Source organism: Amblyomma mixtum, chromosome 8 (genome assembly GCF_055824585.1).
Source record: "Amblyomma mixtum isolate Tamu chromosome 8, ASM5582458v1, whole genome shotgun sequence".
Classification (NCBI taxonomy): domain Eukaryota; kingdom Metazoa; phylum Arthropoda; class Arachnida; order Ixodida; family Ixodidae; genus Amblyomma; species Amblyomma mixtum.
The window spans coordinates 141,502,009-141,521,983 of NC_143019.1; the positions used below are offsets into that span (position 1 = coordinate 141,502,009).

Sequence of the window (19,975 nt, forward strand, 5' to 3'; positions counted from 1 at the left end):
AGATTTTAAAAACTTCCGTAGCTCCTTAGAGTGACGCTGAATTTTTTCCCCCAAATAAGTGAAGAATTAATTTTTTTGAATCTTTAGTTTAGCTTTGATATCGCGCGAAAGGATCTTCATTGCTTGAAACGTACGTGAGCGACGGCTTTTTGAGTACGAGCTGACAAGGCGGTGCCGCTTGTTGACCAGTGCGCGGATATCCCGATCCAACCATGGCTTATCATTTCGGTGTTTGCAAGACACCACTTTTGACGGTACGTGTATGTCGACAAGAGTTCTGAAAGCGTTCCCAAGTGTTCTCAAAGTCTAATGTATGACTGCTGTTTAAAAAATCCCGGAAGAAGGAAACAAGATCACGTGATAAGGGTGCGTAGTCGCCTTTGTTGTGAAAATAAACTTTCCTTGATTGCTTATGCACGGTCCTTGCAACTGACACCATGAAACGCGCAACGACACTGTTGTGATCACATAGACCAGTGATTATTAATACCTTATCTGCTGGCGAGGTTGTCTTTGAGAAAACTAAATCCAAAATGGAAGAGCTGGAGTGTTGCTGTCTAGTAGGCTCATTTAAAAGCTGAGTTAGATCATTAACTGTGATGAGCTTTGCAAAGGCTAACGCCATTGCAGACCTGTTGGTGAGTACGGGCTTTTTATCCTTCCATTCTACGTTGGGCATGTTAAAATTCACACCGATGATAACACCATTATTCAGTGTGGAAAGGAACCGCGGCAGGTCGTTGTAGCACTCGACACAATTTTGACCAGGTGATCGATAGAAGGACCCTACTGTTAGGATACCACCACTGCCGTTCGAAATACTGCACCACACCGATTCACTGCAAGCTAGAGACACTGCTATCGGCTTCGAACGGAAGGATGCCCTTGCAAGTACAAAAACACCGCCCCCGTGAGTGTCCCTGTCACTCCGGTGCACGTCATAGCCAGACGGGGAAACCTCACCGTCACCAATATAATCATGGAACCAGGATTCGGAACCGAGAACTTCGTCAGGCTTTATTGAAGATATCAAAGTAGCAAAATCGTCAATTTATTTTTTAGGCTACAACTCACGAGAGGAAAAACTAGTTCATCGGTGACCGGATTCGACCGACGAGGATGGGGAACATATGAAGACACGCGGCGAGGCCGATCCTCAACAACTCGCTATCTTGCAGTTTTGACAACCTTTTCAGAGGAGGCGTCATAGGTGAAGCATTGATTGTTGGCGTATAACTTGTTGAAACGCGGCTTAAAGGGCACGTCTAGTGAGCGCGCATAGGCAACAAGCTTAACCTGCGCATGGCGCACAGTAAGACTGAAATCTTCTCGAATAGCAAATGACTTGCCTTTAAGCTTCCCACCAAACGACAAAACGCAGTCCTTATCTTTGAAAGCGCCAAATTTAAAAATTACCAGCCTTTTTTGCCCAAACGGTGTGCGCACTCAATGCCAGCCTCTGACACCGATTGTCCTAATTGTCCTGTTTCCGCAGGAAAGTGGTTACGGATGGCCCTTTTGAATTGAACCTCAAGTTTCTTTGAAACAAGTGCTTTTTATTTCTCTGCGGCAGCGCAGTACGGCAACGCCTGCTTTCTTTCATTACAGACCTATTTGCTGCTTATAGTGCACGTGTTATAATTGTAAAATCTCTAAAACACTGGTATGGCATGAAAGACGCAATGCATCACAGTTGAAATCATTCTATAATCTTCTTACTCCACACAGGTTGAAATTGGCTGCTACAAACCTCATCGTGCTCACGGATGAGGCCTCCATCCAGAAGTGCCTCTGTAAGAAAGAATTCCTCAGTCGCCCTTCACAATGGCCGGTGGAAAACAAGAGTGCCGGTAAGGCGGCTTACATGCTTGCGAGCACTCCTGCGCTTTGGAAATCTGAGCTGCGTTGGGAACGCTTCGTCGCGAAATACGATGAAAGTAAATAACTGCAGCAGCCGAGTCTGAAGCTGCTGCAGCTTGCCTTCAGATAAAGTGAACTGCAAGCGTTCACGCCACACATGCGAATAACTAAGTGGAGGGTTCAGATCCCTGGTTTTATTATTCCTGCTCTATTAGAGCAATTTGCGGAAGGGATGTTTACCTTTATCGTACTAATTATAGGCTATATTAATAAATGAAAGTTTCCATACGTCTTTCGTGAAGAACAAATGGCCTTTAATATTCTGAGAAAGTACATTAACAGAGGAAGCAATTAATGAATTTTTTTACTCTGGTGCAGATTTAACTTTACTCTCTGTCGCTAGTAAATTGTGCTGATTTGACTGGTAATTTGGTTTTGAAGGCTCCTTATTTTTTATTTTTCGGGTAATGCGTTTAATGCTCACGAGCTGGTCGATATATTTTTTTTTAAGATTTTTACTCTCTTCTTATGCATTATGTAGCGTGAACCCAGTTCCCTCTTTCACGACTCCGCGGGCTCTGAGGGTAATAAAACTTTCAAAGAAAAGCACCGTTCCTTCCTTAAAAAAATGCCGCGGACCAATTTAAGTTGTCATATATCGATAGATCATCATGTTCTAATGAAGGAGGTGCTTCTTTCAGTCATGCGATTTGATTACCTTAAAGACCTACTCAGGAATACAACTATCTCTAGTAATCAAGCGTTAACACAACGAAAGTGGCTTGTAACAGTATCAGCCAACGTGCACGAGCACATGATTTCGGCGATATCTTTACCAATAAACAAGCAATAGTCAAAAATGAAGCGGCATAGGCGACAGTACCCGTTAGTGGCTGGGAAACATGAAAAGAAAGACGACATTTGCTGTCGTGACATTGTAGGCTGCGCAGTGCAGTTAAATATAAAAAAAAATGCCAAATAAGCAAAAGCTGGCAATACGGTGATGAAGTGAAGGGCTAATAAACGGTGTTACACTTAGAAATGTGACAACCTGATATCATATGAATGTGAAGAATGAATTAATTCTCTGTTTCGGAGTGATTCGTGCGCAGTGATAAGGTGAGTTTGAGAGGGGTTTAAAACGCGTGTGCTTGAGAGGGGTTTAAAATCATTTTTGTTCCCATAGCTTGCTGAGCTGTCCTTAACTTAAGCTGAACCCTCTTTGTTAGCCTCCACACTTCTGCCCCATAGCTGAGTACCGGTAAGATACAGGTGTACCTTACGTGACCTTTATAAGGTTGTCTGCGCCAAATATAGATCGCTCAGTGGAAGTTTACCGCTTGTGTTGTGTCCCTTCAATTTTGTGCGCTATGGATCCTCATCCCTTACCACGTCCAGCGTCTAGGTGCCAAATGTGAATTGATGTTTCCTTGCCGAACTGTTGAGATTATTTTGGTTCTCTGCATGCTAATTTTTAGACCCACCGTTCTGCTCTGCCTCTATAACTCATTGATCCTGCTTTGCAGCTCATATCCTGAGTGACTTAGCGAGGCAATTTCATCGGCAAATCGAAAATTACTCAGGTATTCTCCATTAACTGTTATCCCTAACTGTTCCTAGTCGAGTCCTCGGAACACCCCCTATAAACAGGCGGTGTAAAGCACTTACACATCCCACGTAGCCCCTCAGCCAGAAATTCCTGGCCAGGCGAACCCCCAAGAGGCTGTGTTGCGCAACGCCTTGCGCCTCATAGAGAGCCTCACGCGTATCGTGCATAACACACTGCAAGCACCCGCTCCAGAGGTGAGGCCGAGGCTACGGGTGGACGTCCCCAGTTACGGTGGCTATCATGATCCTGTAAGTGACAACGAGTACCTCGAGCGCATGCTAAATTACCAGCAGGCGACGGGGCTTACCGATCAATCAATCAATCAATCAATCAACCAATCAATAAATCAATTAATCAATCAATCAACTTTATTTCCTTTGGGAAGGAGGAGGATGAGACTAAAAGCTTGACGAGGTCCCGACCCCCTACTAGTAGTCGGAAAACAGCATGACGGCCAGTCATACATCACAGTTACAAAAACAGCCAAGTATCAAAGACACACTGAAAGTGGTAAACACAAAAGAAACACGAACAAAAATGTCTGTGCAAATAATTAACAGTATAAACCGAAGCTGTCGCAAACAAAATGAGATTATTTTAGTCCTGCAAAAAAACAAGTCGGCAAAAGGGTTTGAAGATATCGTTTTGGTTACAGGTAGGATGAAACTCCACTCGCTTTAGTAAATTTAGCAATGAGGGCAATGTGTAAGATAAAGATTGCTCATCGTAGGGTGTCCTAGGGATGGGCATGGACCATATTTCTTTGTATCTGGTTTGACGATCACTTGTGTTCACCTGTAGTCTTGCAAGACGAATTGCATAATCCATATGATTATGCAAGCGAGATTCTGGCGCGTGTCGTGCCGGTCTCACTGACCGATCAGTCTACCCGCCGGTTCCGCCTCACTGGCCACCGGTCACGCTCAATGGAGAAGTTAAGAGCAAAGTTTCGCGAGTTCTTGCCCGCAGATTACGAGTGCCGTCTGCGGCACAAGTGGTAGCTGTGTACTCAGCATACGGAGGAATTCTTGCTTGAGTACGTGAGGGTGATGGACGAACTTTATCGTATCGCACACCCCTCAGCTCCGAACGGTGAGATGGTAGAGCGTGTCACGCGGCAAGCTCACCCTACCCTCTCAGCCTACCTACGAGGTGTACAGTTCGGAGACTTGGACGATCTCGCCTCGGCAGCCAAGCGCACACAGTCGGACATACTCGCCTTTCGCGCATATCGGCCACCACCGCTAGCGTCGCACGCACTTCAGCCGCGATGCGCCTGGAACGGAGACACTTTCCGCACTCGTTCCCGGGGAGCCTTAACGGTTACATTCAGTGACGGGCAACAGAGAAACGGTGGGGAACTATCAGACCGAGCTCTCGACCCGTACACGTATGCTATGCGTGCAGCACACGCTGCACCTGGCCAAGTTACGCAGAATCAGGACCGACGTACCGACCCGAGGACGCCAGAGCATAGGGCAGCTGCGACGATATGCCCCGCCGGGAGGAATGGCCAAGCGGCGCGCGGCGACAACTGCCCCGCCCGGCAACGGCCGAGTGCCCTCTGCTACCGGTGCAACCATCGAGGTCACTACGCACGGGAGTGCAGACGCCCCGTGAACCGAAAGCACGCGCTTTCGGGAAACGAACGCAGACGCCAGTGAGCAACGCTGCACGGCCGGCGGCGTCAACAGCGGTGCTCATTGAGTCACACGAAGTCCTAGCCCCATTGACTTATCGTTTGGAACCACCAAGCGACACGCCAGTGCTGCTTTTTGAGCTTAGAGCGCCACAACGTAAGTTCATGGCTTTGCTAGACACAGGAGCGAGCGCATCCCTGTTTGGTGACGAGGTATGTGAGCGTATCTCCGTCGGAATAAACTCCGACTGCGAGCGAGCAACCTCACGTTGCGATTAGCCAGAGGCACGGCGCACGCCAGCGGTGACCCACGGCTTGTGGTACGGTGGGAGAAACGAGTGAGGCGCCAGCGATTCGCTCACCTGCCGGCCCACCAGTTCCAATTATTCTTGGCAGAGACTTCCTTGCCAAGACGGGCATTGTTATTGGCGACAGCAACGGAGCATATAGGGAGCGAGCATGTGGCACCCTGGAACCTTTCGTTCAACCCCCAAATACGTCAGAAGCACATTCGCTTTCCTATGCTACGCGCGCAGACGTACGCAACGATCACCCGAAAAAGACCCTCGAAACGCCTTCGGCCCGGCTGACCTACCAGCCTGTCGACCGCGCCGAGAGGAAAAACGCGGAATGGAACTTCTCCCCTCGCGCACGACCACCTGTCCCCCGTGGGGTTGCGCTTTGCGCCGCGGCGGAATGCAGGCCTCCCCACCCGCTGCGGAACAAATCATACAGCTTGTCGGGGAAGGAAAAAGCAAGTTTGTCTCTGCTCCTGAACGAGTACGACGCCGTATTCACGGAGCGGCCTGGCTGCACTACACTGGTTTGGCACAAAATCGAGACAGGCGACACCGTTCCGTGGAAGCGCAATCCTCGGCCAGTCAACTTGGCTAAGAGCAAAGCGCTCGATAACGATCTGGACGAACTTCTCCACACAGGCGCTGTGGAACGCTCAAACAGCCCCTAGGGGTTTCTAGTTGTGCTGGTGCCCACAAAGTATGGAACTACCCTTTGTATGTACTGTCGACACCTGAACGAGGTGACACGGAAGGACGCATATCCAATTCCGAGCATTCCCTCGATCGTGTCTAATGTTGGCGAAGGGAAGTACTTCATTACGCTCGATACCAGCAGAGGATACTTTCAGGTGGAGATGACTCCTAGTTACCAAGAGAAAACTGCCTTCACTTGTCGCAAGGGATTTTTGGAGTTTATCCGAATGCCGTTCGGCCTAGTCGGAGCGCCCGCCACGTCACCACGCTCTCGCTTACCTGGATGACATTGTGCTGTATTCGGCAACCTTTCATTAGCACTTACGCCATCTCACGGTTGTACTAGAATGGCTGATGTCAGTGGGAATCACTCCGAACCCGAACAAGGCCCAGATAGCGGCGACCCTAACAACACTGTTGGGATTTACAGTTGACAAAGGATGCCTTCTGCCGTGCGATGACAAGCTGCGGGCTATTTTGCAGTTCCCGTCGCCGGCTAACATAGGCGGTCTCAGACGCTTTCTGGGGCTTGTGAACTTTTATCGTCAGTTTATCCCAGATTGGGCAGGTCAGCAAGCCTCCTTAACGACGTTCTTAAGGAAGGGTGTGAAGTGGCATTGGGGACCCGCTCTCGCGGTTCCCCCCGAGAGCACTGGGGCTGTTGCGAGGTACAGGCTGCGGACTCGGTGAAGGCACTGGTGAAGGAATTGGGTCTTTATTAAGAAAATGTGACCCAAAAGAAAAGAGGGGGCCCCAGGCCCTTGGAAGATACAGGCTGGCTCCCCGAGCAGCTGCTCTCTTCCGCTGCTGGAGGACGACTCTCTCGTTGGCTCCAGTGCGTTCACTCTGCTCCCTCGAACGCCGTGCCCCCGAGACCCAGCAGCGCGTTCACGGGAGAAAGCGTCCCTAGGCGCTGACGGTCGTGTTCTCGAACGCCGAGTTCTCGTGTTCGCGTGCCTCGGCTTTTATGTTCGCGTTTTCGAACGCCGAACATGAGACCCGCGTCCGCGACGAGGCCGGCACTCTGCGACGCCGAATATGGGTCGGAACGCGACACAGCACAAACAGTTTCCGGATCTCTGACCCACATGCCAGCAGTGTCTTGCAACGTAACAAACTCCTCCCCCCGATGAAGTCCTTCGCCAAGGCTGCGTCCGCAGATGCAGGGTCGGGAGAAGGCGCTCCGTACACCAACAGGGCAAATGCATGCGCTCACTTTGCGCGCGCGCGCAGACACACACAAACGTTCTGGGAAACCCCTGACTGACGGTGCCCAAGCGACGTACGACTGCCAGACGCCGTTTGCCAGAAAACTCTCCCTGCCTTTGCTTGCTGAACAAGTATTCGGCTCACGTCAACACATGGCAAAACACACAACAACAAAAGCAACGCAGAGGTCTACGACGAAGCTTTAACGCCGTCTCATACTCTCGTAACTTAGAATCCTCTAGTCAGACCGTGCCCATTTCGGTTCTCATTTTCCGTTTTGTATTTTACATCGAAGTTGTACTCTTGCAATATGAGGCTCCATCTCAGGAGTCTGCCATTCTTACTACTTCAAGATCATTAATATAAGAACCAAATAGAAAATTCTTGGTCCTAACAATTTACTCTCCAGGACCCAGCAGAAACTTTCACTGCGCTGTTGCCTGTCATCACGTTGTCAATCAATGCACCGAACTATTTCAAAGTGGGCACAAATGAAAACGATAAGCACAAGTAACCTCTCCTTTGTGCTCAGGGAATAACATTTCAGCCGTGCCCTTCGGGGTCGCATCCGTCTGACCACTTCAGCTACGGAATCGCGACGAATGAAGTCACCCCTAGCGTTGGACATTCCTTGACCACTGTCTTCGTTTCTGTGCCCTGTCGACACACTGTGAACGCCTCGGTAGCGCGTGCAGTGCCGAACCCTATTATACAACAATGGTTTGCGAGCAATACGATTGCCTGTCCCCCCTTCACACTTTGAGCCGGTGTAAGGAGATAGCGCCACCCAGCGTCGTTTGTGAGGAGAAGAAGAAAAAGCACGAGGAGCGCGTGCGGAGGGGAACGCCGGGACAGGTAGAAGAGGACTACGTGGCAGAGAAGAGAAGAGCGTGGTGGGCGACGGACGTGGACGAGTTCTGCTGGCTCCCCGAGTTCCGGGCTTGGGCCTCAGCCGCGGACGTCCGGGCCACCAGACCTGGACATCCAACATCCATCGTCGAGAGCCTCAACCACCAGGCCCAGGCGCTACTCTTCTCCGTCCATCCGTCAGCTGCTCCACACAGGCCGCCTCTGGTGCCTACGTGGCTTTTCCGGGATACCAGACCTGGGAACCGTGCTGGGAGCCCACAGACGCTGACGCTGCGGTAGCGTTGCATCGACATTGGAACGCCCAGAGACTCCCTAACTGCCCGACTCCCAGCCAGTCCTCCCCGCTCGTTGCTCGAATGAGAGAGTGGACTTTCCTTTTTGACTTTCTTTTTCCTGTATTTTTCGTAAGCACTTTGTTCTGTTCCCCAGTGTGTTTTTCCCGTGTGTTGTTGCGTTGCTCTCTTGTTCCTTTCCTTTTTTTCACTCTCATACTGAAATTGGTTTCCTTTCCTATAAAAGCCGCCTCGTTTATTGTTTGTACTTTTGTGTTTGTGTAAAATAAGACCAGCAATCTCACAGATCCTCACAAATTTGGCGTCCACTACGACAGGACGAGGTCGGTTTTTATTTCTTTGCCTGGTGTGTTAATTTAGGCACAGTATGAGCGCCTCACATTTGGTTGCTTTAGGCGAGCGCATGGGCTTGTGCGGCGCGGAATTACGAGCGTGGGTGGAGGACGAGCTTCGTAAGGCACGGGAAGAGAGAAACGCTGAGCGTGAAGCTACGAAGCAGAGATTGGAGTTAGAGGCACGGAATTTAGAGACGGAGAAGCAGAGATTGGAGTTAGAGGCACGGAATTTAGAGACGGGGCGTGAGGCTGCGAAGGAACGTTTGGAGTTAGAGGCGCGGAACTTGCAGCTACAAATAAGGCTCATTGAGGGTGGCGCAAATCCTCTAAGTGACCGTGGAGAGCGTAGGGTCGCACCGACTAGCTCCATTAACCCGCATAGCCTCATACCACAGTTCAATGAAGCGCAGGATGACCTCGATGCCAACTTAAAGAGGTTTGAGCATGTGGCCACGGGGCAGGGCTGGCCAAAAGAAACGACGTCCGACTGTTTGCTGATGATTGTGTCATATATCGCCCCATAACAAATTCTTCAGATATCGTCGCTCTTCAAGAAGGCCTTTCACAAGTGCAACATTGGTGTAACACGTGGCTCATGTCTCTTAATATTTCAAAGACCTCACTGATTTCACCGTCGCCCCAACTTCATCGCGCCAGTGTACACTATTAATAACTGCCCAATTTCTTCGGTCAATCATTACAAATACTTAGGCGTCCATATCTCTTGTGATCTAACTTGGACTCTCCATATCACCAACATAACTAACTCCGCAAACAGTGTCCTTGGGTATCTTCGGCGCAACCTTGCTCTAGCACCAAGTTCTCTCAAATCGCTCGCTTACAATACTTTCGTCAGACCTAAACTTGAATATGTTAACTCTGTCTGGGATCCCCATCAGACTAACCTAATTAATACCACTGAGTCTGTTCAGAATCGTGCCGCGAGGTTCATCTCATCTGACTACTCCTATCATACGAGCATCTCAGGTCTGAAATCACGATTGCAATTGCCTACTCTAGTCACCCGTCGGAACACAGCACGTCTCTGCTTATTTCACAAATTCTTCCACAACTTTACAGAAGCCAACCAATTAATTCCACGTGTCCATCGCATTTCCCGCCATAACCACCCGAAAGCTGTTTACCCTGAACGTGCCCATACCACCACATTCCAGCAATCATTTTTCTTAAAGACTGCCCGTGACTGGAATAACCTCCCTGCTGAAGTGGCCACCATCATGATTCACCGACTTTTCAAGACCGCCATCGAGGAAGCCCATTCATCAATGTAATTTTTGTCCATTTTCTTATTAATGTATAATATTTTTTTTTTTTTGCCGTATTATCCCCACCCCTCATGTAATGTCCCGAAAGGTACCTTTGAGGAATAATAAATAAATAAGTGGGCAACGGCGTTGAGCTTGTGCCTTGGCGGCGAAGCACTTAGGGTCTTCGGTCGGCTCTCGCCTGAGGATTCCGTGGATTATGAAAAAGCGAAGCTTGCCTTGCTTAAGAGGTTTAGGTTCACCGCGGAAGGGTACCGAGAGAAGTTTCGCCAGGGCAAGCCCCAGGATGGTGAAACGGCCTCGCAATATGCTGCCAGGTTGTTTAGTTTCTTTGACCGTTGGGTCGAGATGCGGGGAGAAGGCCGCACTTTTGAGGTAGTTCGCGAGATGGTCGTGAGCGAACAATTCCTGAACAACTGTCATTCTCGTTTAGCCCTTTCCTTACGTGAGCGGGAGGGCAAGACAGTTTCCAAGCTGGCGGAGGCTGCCGATCATTTTCTCGAAGCACAGCGGCAAAATAACTTGTTGTTCTTCAAAGAACAGGGGGAGCATACGATGAATAAAGCCAAGGACGAGGTTTCGGGTTCACAATCCCGCCTTCGGTGTTTTCTCTGCGAGAAGACTGGGCACAAGGCGGCGGATTGTCGGACGAAGCCGAAGCAATCGTATTGCACCTGGTGCCGCGAGGTAGGACATGATGCCCAGTCTTGCAAAGCTAAGAGACCAGGAGACCGTGAGGAGTCCGCCTGTTGCATGACACCTCGATATTCCCATCCCGATAACCCTGCAGAGGTAACGCGCGTAGAGGGCCAGTTGGGGGGAGATGGTCTGTCCTTCCAACCCGGTGGAAATTGCTATGCCCGTGGGGCACAGTGAGGTGTTCGGCCAGCCTGGTTCGGTATTACGGGATACGGGCAGCACCGGCATTGTTGTGCGTGAGTCCCTTGTACCGGCAGCGGCACTTACAGGGAGAGCAAGTTGCTGGGCTAGTTGGTGCTGTTGCATCGTGGTGGAGCAGCGCAAAGGACGGGACACAAGAAACAAGGAAAGACGTACACAGCGCCTGTGTACGTCTTTCCTTGTTTCTTGTGTCCCGTCCTTTGCGCTGCTCCACCACGATACTTACAGGGAAACAGGCTACATTATTCTTGGCCAATGAGACCCGTGTAGAAGTTCCGGAAGCGAAGGTGGTGATTTGTTCACCATACTTTTCGGGTAAGGCCATCGCGCGGTGCTTGTGTACACCCCTGTACGACATCATAATAGGCAATGTCCCTGGCGCTAAACCTCCATTCTCGGTGGACCCGCCAGTTCTAACTGATCAGGCAGTTTCCCTTGCCATGACGAGTTCGGTCGATGTTCCTTCCCTTACGGTGACAGCAAAGGTTTCTCAGAGTAGTAAAAGCCCCACTCTGAACACACTCCACTTGTCACGGCCGGAGTTTCGCCTCAAACAGGAAGAAGACCCGACCTTAGAGGTGTGTCGCAGGAAGTTGGGGCCAATATTTCGTGGCAAGGGACAGACCGCCCACTCTTTTGATACAGATGACGAGGTTCTTTTCCGTACATACCAAGTATGTCCCGGCCGAGTCGTTGAGCAAGCGGTGGTACCGAAGTGCTTACGCACGCAAGTCCTCATGTCGGTGCATGCGAGCGCATTATCCGGTCATCGAGGGATACGCAAAACAATAGCTAGGGTGCTCAGTGAGTTTTACTGCCCCGGTGTACAGGCTGACATTAAGAATTATGTCAGATCGTGTGATATGTGTCAACGGACTGTGTCGAAGGCAAGGGAGAACAGAGTGAATAACATCGTAGGACGGGAACATGTAAAATCATGGTGGAGACCGAGGTCGGTTTGGAGAAAACGGTTTCACAAAAGAAAACGGAAGTACTAGCTGAAAGAGTTCTCGCGACGGTGAAGTGGTTTGATGTGAACAATGGAATACTGAAGAATGTAGCCCACACCTGTTCTTGTTGGAATTGTTTTTGTTTGTTCATGTTTGTTTTTGAGTGTCGGCTATCTACTTTTTATGATGAAATAACAGCGCAAGGAACGGGACGAAAACACGAAGGAAGAAGACACAGACACGGGCGCTGTGTCACAGACACAGCGCCCGTGTCTGTGTCTTCTTCCTTCGTGTTTTCGTCCCGTTCCTTGCGCTGTTATTTCATCATGGATTACCAACTAGCCCGGCATCTTGCACTACTGAACTACTTTTGATGCCTTCCGTGTTTCTTCGCCCTCTATGGACGCTTTACGTTGACATTTCATATACTCTCTGTGCTATGTCTGTGGACGCTTCGAGCATTGACGACCATCGTATTATGTGTGGCGTGTAGTGTGCGCGCTGTGGTGTGGTGTTCTGTGGTGCGATCGTCGAACGCGTCTGGGGTCGCTCTCCTGAAGTTGAGTTCTTTCCCTTGGAAAAAAAATTGCTGAGGCTTAACTTGGTTAACCCTGGTCAGATGCGAAGCATATTGATGGCTAGGCTTGGTAATACATGACTTTCCTTGGATGAATACTTGGTCATTTTAATACAACCACTAGAAGCCTTCGTCGTGGGGGAAGACAACGGCATGGCTACAGCGGAACGCCGAACAACCCCGAGACGCGCATTGGGTGGGCGCCTGGATTGCCACGGAAGCCGCGTCCGCCTGCCCGGTGGAGCGAGCGTTTCACCTACACCGAGTGTGAACGCGCGTTCGAAATGCGCGGGAATGCCGCTCGAGGACATTCCGGTGTCTGTGCGATGGCATCGTTCTCCCCCTCCCAGCGCGTGACGTCATGTGTCACGTGGTATGTCACGTGGTGTGACGTCACTGTACCACGTGGTCTGCACGGCGTGCAACCACAGCGACGGCGCGAGGTGGACCCCCATCTTCCTCTGTCGTGACGTCATGTGTCACGTGGTGTGACGTCACTGTACCACGTGGTGTGCACGGCGCGTAACCACGGCGAAGGGCTGCAGTGTACCTCCGTCTTCCTCTTTCGTGACGTCATGTGTCACGTGGTATGTCACGTGGTGTGACGTCACTGTACCACGTGGTGTGCACGGCGCGTAACCACGGCGAAGGGCTGTAGTGTACCTCTAGTAATATGCTTCGCATAAAAACTTCCGAAGAGGGGGCCTTCTGTAAGGAGATAGCGCCACCCAGCGTCGTTTGTGAGGAGAAGAAGAAAAAGCACGAGGAGCGCGTGCGGAGGGGAACGCCGGGGCAGGTAGAAGAGGACTACGTGGCAAAGAGAAGCGAAGACCGTGGTGGGCGACGGACGTGGACGAGTTCTGCTGGCTCCCCGAGTTCCGGGCTTGGGCCTCAGCCGCAGACGTCCGGGCCACCAGACCTGGACATCCAACATCCATCGTCGAGAGCCTCAACCACCAGGCCCAGACGCTACTCTTCTCCGTCCATCCGTCAGCTGCTCCACACAGGCCGCCTCTGGTGCATACGTGGCTTTTCCGGGATACCAGACCTGGGAACCGTGCTGGGAGCCCACAGACGCTGACGCTGCGGTAGCGTTGCATCGACATTGGAACGCCCAGAGACTCCCTAACTGCCCGACACCCAGCCAGTCCTCCCCGTTCGTTGCTCGAATGAGAGACTAGTAGTGTGACTTTCCTTTTTGACTTTATTTTTCCTGTATTTTTCGTAAGCACTTTGTTCTGTTCCCCCGTTTGTTTTTCCCGTGTGTTGTTGCGTTGCTCTCTTGTTCCTTTCCTTTTTTCACTCTCATACTGAAATTGGTTTCCTTTCCTACAAAAGCCGCCTCGTTTATTGTTTGTACTTTTGTGTTTGTGTAAAATAAGACCTGCAATCTCACAGATCCTCACAGCCGGCTGCACTATGCCCCCTTCTGACCCGTCTGCTGACACGGCAGACGCAAACGAGTTCCCTGTGCCTTTTCCTGTAGCCTGGCGCCACAAACTTGCTGTGGTAGCTTTCGACGTCCTCTTTTCCGGGTGATCGTTCCACACTCACTAAGGGTACACTTCTCTCCGGGTTGACGAGCAACTATCTCGCTGGCGTTGCAGCTACGCACTAACTCCACGCAAATGACCGCCGGACGTTTCACTGCCTCTGCGTTATGCGACTCGTACCTCTGAGGATTGTCCTTTTGCGTTTGCGCGTCTGCTTGACTGCCTTTGAGCTCGCCTAGCTCATCTTTGCCATCCACGCTGCGGTGGGACCGTTCTGCACTGTTTTGTGCACCCTTCTCAAGGTTACCCTCCGTTTCACTTTCGGAACTTATAGATTGAGGCGCATCTACTTCTTTTATGCGAAGCATACTAAAATAGCCCAACCCAGCTCCTCGAGCGCGGCGGTATCGTTACCATTGACCTTTCGTGACCTCCATGTCATACCACGTGATGCGTGACGTCACAGCAGATGAAAAACGGGGGCCCAACTCGCGCCGTCGCGCGAGGCGTCGTGACCAAGGATGACCACGTGGTGCGTGATGTCACAGCAGATGAGAAACGGGGGCCCAGCTCGCGCCGTCGCGCGAGGCGTCGCGACCAAGGAGGACCACGTGATGCGTGACGTAACGACATAGGAGAAACGGGGCCCCAGCTCGCGCCGTCGCGCGAGGCGTCGCGACCAATGTGTTTCCTGCTTTTGCCGCTAGGTGCGCTGTAGTTGACACGTGATGCTGGAGCGGCGGTATACATGATTTTAGTTTCGATACCTGGGCGCCGCCATGTTTGTTTTACTCGAGCGCCGCCTACCGCCGACGCCATCTTGGACTGATAATTTGCAGCCGGTGGGCTGCAGCCGAAGCAGCGTGCGATCTCTGAAAGTGTCATTCGCCCGTTTTATTCCTGCCAAGCCTAGAAATTTTGGGTGGGCGTTCGCCTGGTGTCCATCCTCGTGTGTGCTATGCCATTAGCTCCTGCAATAACCAACTGGAAGCAAGCGACCATTCCTCGACGCAGCGAACGATCAGCACGGTGAGTGCCAAGCTCGCAGTTCACGCGTGCTTTTTTTGTTTTTGTCGCCGGTTGCCTGTAGGGCAAACGTGGCACGGTGTTGCATGTTAGAAAAACGGAAGCAAAATGTGTTGAAACACAAGATCGCGGAGGGCAATGAATATCTAGTTTTTCGCGGAGCGCAGTTTTTCATGAACGCTTTCGCTGCCTGCTTGGACATGGCAAGTGTGACAGTTTAGATGCTGAGCTTACGACAGAGTACCCCGTTTACAAACTGAACATTTTGGAAACAGCGAGTACATGACCGAAACGAATCCACTTCTGGTGATTAGAATGTTTGTTTGCGGAGATGCGCGCTATGAAATTGAAATTCGGCCCCTCCTGCCGCTTGCTGTTCGTACTACGAGCGATACAAGCCAGTTGACTGAAAGCGATTCGCATTCTCGCGTTCTCCGCTCTCGCCAGCACTTACTGGTGCACAAATACCAGAAAATGTGCAATTACACGATCTAATAGGTTGGTACGCTAATGGAACGCTATTACCGCCTACTGACAGGCAGAATCGCCGACCTGTGTTGAGAATTCCAATCTCAATCGGGTCGGGGCACTGCTCAAGTCGCTGCGTTTGTTGTATCTCTGGCACGGTTATGCATAGTGTGGATTTTTTTTTACAGTGCATTCGATGTGATTTCAGTCGAATAATTTATTACAATGCATGGCAGAGTTTACCGTCCTGTGCATGCCGTGTATTTTTTCATCTTACGTTGCCATGGCTGCATTTTTTCTCACTTTGCAGTTGGGTAAAAGTTCATGCCGCCGCTTCTATTCATGCCATGCTGTGCAAATTAAATTAGTATTTTTGCACTAACGACATGTTTATTTTTTTCAGGTGGCGATCCCCACACCCTCCCGATATTGACGATCATGTGGGGCGGCGAAAAGAAGCTGTGGCCAAATTTGTGAAGTCCTCACGTAGTGTACTGCTGAATTACAAAAGAGCTCTGCCAAGGCCGTCCAAATACTTGATCTCTTAAAATTATGCACAGATTATAGTTTGGTAACCAAGGCGCTGCGCTTCGTTCCGCGCCCGATATTAGGCACAGGCAGTGCGTTTGTTTCTGTCTGCATTTCGTTCACAAACTGCGCTAACGTTTAGCTTTTTGTTGGCGCAAGTATTTTTTGTTCACCAACTACGTCCACTGCCAATGCAACTCATGACCGGCGGAAAAGCGGTGAAGAAATGGACTCCGCAGACGTGATGAGACCTTCGCATAACATGGTGCGCGTACATACTGGCGGCGTTTGTTTTTTTCTGCTTTCGTCTACTATTTCCGCAACCGACAATAAAACAGTGATGTCTAGAAGACGTTGGTGTTCCGTACAACATTGTTGCTTTTGTTGTACAGACGCAAACACGCGCTTGACCGGTAGCTAAGCAGCCGCGGACGTTGCTCCGAGCGCCGGATTATCAGTCCAGGGGAGGACGGCAACAGTGGGGTGTCGCGCAGCGCACGTGTTTGAGAGTATTTTTCCCTCTCCTGCCCGCTCCTCGTAAAATGGTGTATACAAGGGGGTGCGCCTGCCTCTGCTAGGCGTACACGGGATAGAGATGCCTCCTGGAGACAGGGCTGCTCGTTGGAATTAGAAGCACAAGTTGCGGCGTGCTACAGAGACTGATGAAGAGCGTGAAGAACGTCTAGCCAAGCGGCATACTCGATATGCAACTCGGCGACAATATGCTTCGCATCTGACTAGGCTTAACCTAAGCTAATCCTCAGCCATTTTTTTCACGCCCGTGCCGCTTGGACGCCCGAACAAACTTCTTTCTCGTGGTGTCACGTTTATCCAAATCGGCCGCGGTCTGGCGTTCCTTTCCTTTAACCTTTTTGAAATCGTCCCCTGCTTTTGAGCCTTTTACCCACTGCGTCAGGTTGCCGTTTAAAGTGCACGCAAATTCCAGAAAACTTTCATTCTGCTTTTTTTTGGATGTCCGAAATCTCCTCCTGAACTCTTCTGTTGAAATCATGCACTTCGCGAGCAGGCTTGATTTCACCGGACCATAGTTACCCGCTTCACTAGAACTCAAGCGAGCCACAACCTGTGAAGATTCTCCAGGGAGCAACGCCATCAACTTTTCTGGCCATATCTCGCGGCTAATGGACTGTCTCTCGCACATCCTTTCGAAATTGACGAGGTAGAGAGCAATGTCATCGCCTACTTTGAACGGCTGAAGCAAGTTCGTCATCTTAACATTACCTCCCTGAGGTGTGACGGCACTTTCACCCCGTTCTAACCTTGCGCGTTCGAGCCTTGCCTTCTCGATTTCGAACTCAATCTTTTTGTTCTCTCTCTCCGCTTCCAACTCCGCCTGTTTCTTTTCTTTCTCTTTCTGCCATTCTCGCTCGTAAGCCTTCTCCTTCTCCACTTTTGCCGAAGTTACGCATCCTTCATTCTTTACTGCTTCTCGTAGCATCTCAATTTCAAGCTGCAATCATTTCAACTCCCGCTCCTGTTCCTCTATTTCCCGCTTCTGTTGCTCTTCCTTTAGCCGTTGCTCTTATTTTCCGCTCATTTTCCTTCTGCACTCGACATATCTTTTCCCAAGCCTCCTTTATCTTGCCCTCTTCAAACTCCGCCTCTTCAATTCAACGGCGAATCTCTGGCTTCCGCGTACGTTGGTTTACTTCTAAACCAAGTTCAGCTGCCAACAGTAGCAATTCGTCTTTACTCAATTTCTTAATATCCACGGCCGGCGAGAGCCGACTACGAAATATACAAACTAATCACACACCCTGTGGTGAATAAATGCAGTCGATTGCTCAGATAGAACCAAGTTCTAAATCATCTGGCAATACGTAGTCGCTGCAGCACTCACCCAACCAGGAGCCCTCGATGGCCACCGTGTCTTCCGAAGACAGGAAATGCATGCCAATTCCGTCAATCCCAGATCGTCGATGTTGCCTTTTTCGGTTGTATTCACGCCTGGCCTTCACGCTGCACTGCGACGAAGGTGACTCCCTGAGCCACGTAGCGGAGCTTCGTTGATCCCGGATCCACGAAGGCGCTCTGTCGTCAGCAGGCGTCCACCAGCCTTGTCCTTATCCCGCCGCCAAAGAAACTACACCATGTAGCAAGTCCGGCGATCCCAGATCGTCGAGGTTTCCTTAAGCGTAACATAAGAGTAGCGCAAAACCAGGACGACGGACAAAAGGGGAGAGAACACACACCAACAACACAGGCGCTAACTTCCGACTGACGAAGAAAACCAAACCCAACCAAGTGAACGGAACCTGAGCAAAAGTAGCGCATGCGCAGACAGCGCATGCGCTGACCTATGATACAAAAAATCGAAAAAAAGGTGCGATAAAATGCGATAAAAAATGTGAGATCACGGATGTTCTGAACCCAAGAAGGCCAGCTCTCGTTTAGACAAGGAAATGGATGGAGTACTAACGCAGTTATCTTGTAAGGCAGCAATCTGTGCAGCTTCCACAATTTCGCGAGTTAGCTTATCTGTACTCTTAGCAACTACTGAGCATTTGTCCAAAAAAGGCACGCACTTGCAATCTTTGCAGCGCAAAGCTAGATTGCTGCCGGTATAAGTCTTGATGTTGTTATTGTGCTCTCGAAGACTATCGTTCAGGCACCTACCGGATTGCCCAATATACTGCTTGCCACAGGAGAGCGGAATGTTGTACACAATGTTTCAAGAAATGCTTCGGCGCGGCAGACAAGGACAAAACGTAGAATAACACCACAGAGCGCCAACTAACAACTGATTTTATTGGAACCCGCGTCAACGAATATATGCTTTGCGCTCATCAATGACAACAGAAAAAAAATAGCATGCAGTGAAGACAGCATCAGGCAAAAAAAAAAAAAATGATCGGCACCCATGGCACGTGTGGCACACGCGTACGTCGTCATGCCCCAAATCTAATCATTCTGATAGGAATTCTAATTCTCCCTTGAGAAGCGTCACAGATGGATTGCTCACGCATGTGTTTGTCCCCGAACGAAGGATGACTGCTGCTTCAAAAATTTCTCTTTGAAGCTTGTCTTTTCTGCGGCCTAAAATAACTGTACCGCTGAAGAGCGGGAAACAGCCACATTCTTTGCAGTGCGCCGGCAGGTGCTCCCCAGTGCGGTTCTTAAGAGAGTTTGAATGTTCTCTTAGTCTGTCATTTATGCACCTGCCGGTTTGTCCAACATAAAACTGACCACAGGTGAACTTGATTTTATAGATCACGCCTACTGCACATGGGATGAAAGGATTTTGGTGTTTTATGCCGCAGACTATTCTTTTTGATTGCACCCTGCCAACCATCGGGCATAGTGTTGACAGTTTACAAGGTGCAGTAAAAACCATGCTGACACCATGCTTCGCAGACACCTTTTTAAGGTTGTGTGAAACTTTGTGTATGTATGGAACAACCTCAAATTTCTTTTCTCTTGAAGGTTCCTGTGATGTGGCCGCTCTGCCTGGGTTCTTCAACTTTTTGAATAATGATTCCGCGGCTCCCACCATCAGGGATGACTTGTAGCCGGCCATGCGAAGACGCTCTGTTTGAGTTCTAAAACTGTCGCTAACTTTGTGCTCGCAAGACTTTAGAAGGGCGGATTTAAATAGGGAAACCACAAGACCGCGTTTTACAAGTTTTGAATGGCAGGAATTGAAGGGCAATGGAGCCTTCTTACACCGCGGGAGATACTGCCAACAAATGTGCTCTTTGTTATCAAAAGATAACCTTAAATCCAAAAATTGAATGCACTGCGAAGATGGCAACTCAGAGGTGAAACGGAGGGAATTAGACACGCTAGAAAAAACAGACAGAATGTCTCCGGCTATATCTTCAAGAACGTCTGCTTGGGATATCTTTAAAATAACCAAAAAATCATCTACATATCTCAGAACTTTCACGACGCAACCGTGTGTCAAATTGAGCGCAAGTTG

General features: G+C 50.0%; 1 protein-coding gene across 1 annotated transcript in view; it reads left to right on the top strand.

Moving 5' to 3' along the window:
• The window catches only part of LOC149334658 (cytochrome P450 2J4-like), a 145,602-nt gene that overhangs the window by 79,545 nt on the left and 46,082 nt on the right, over positions 1-19,975 (top strand). The window contains exon 3 of the mRNA XM_089556298.1: positions 1,729-1,850. Coding sequence (XP_089412424.1) covers positions 1,729-1,850 — 122 coding nt within the window. The remainder of the gene's footprint in view (positions 1-1,728; positions 1,851-19,975) is intronic.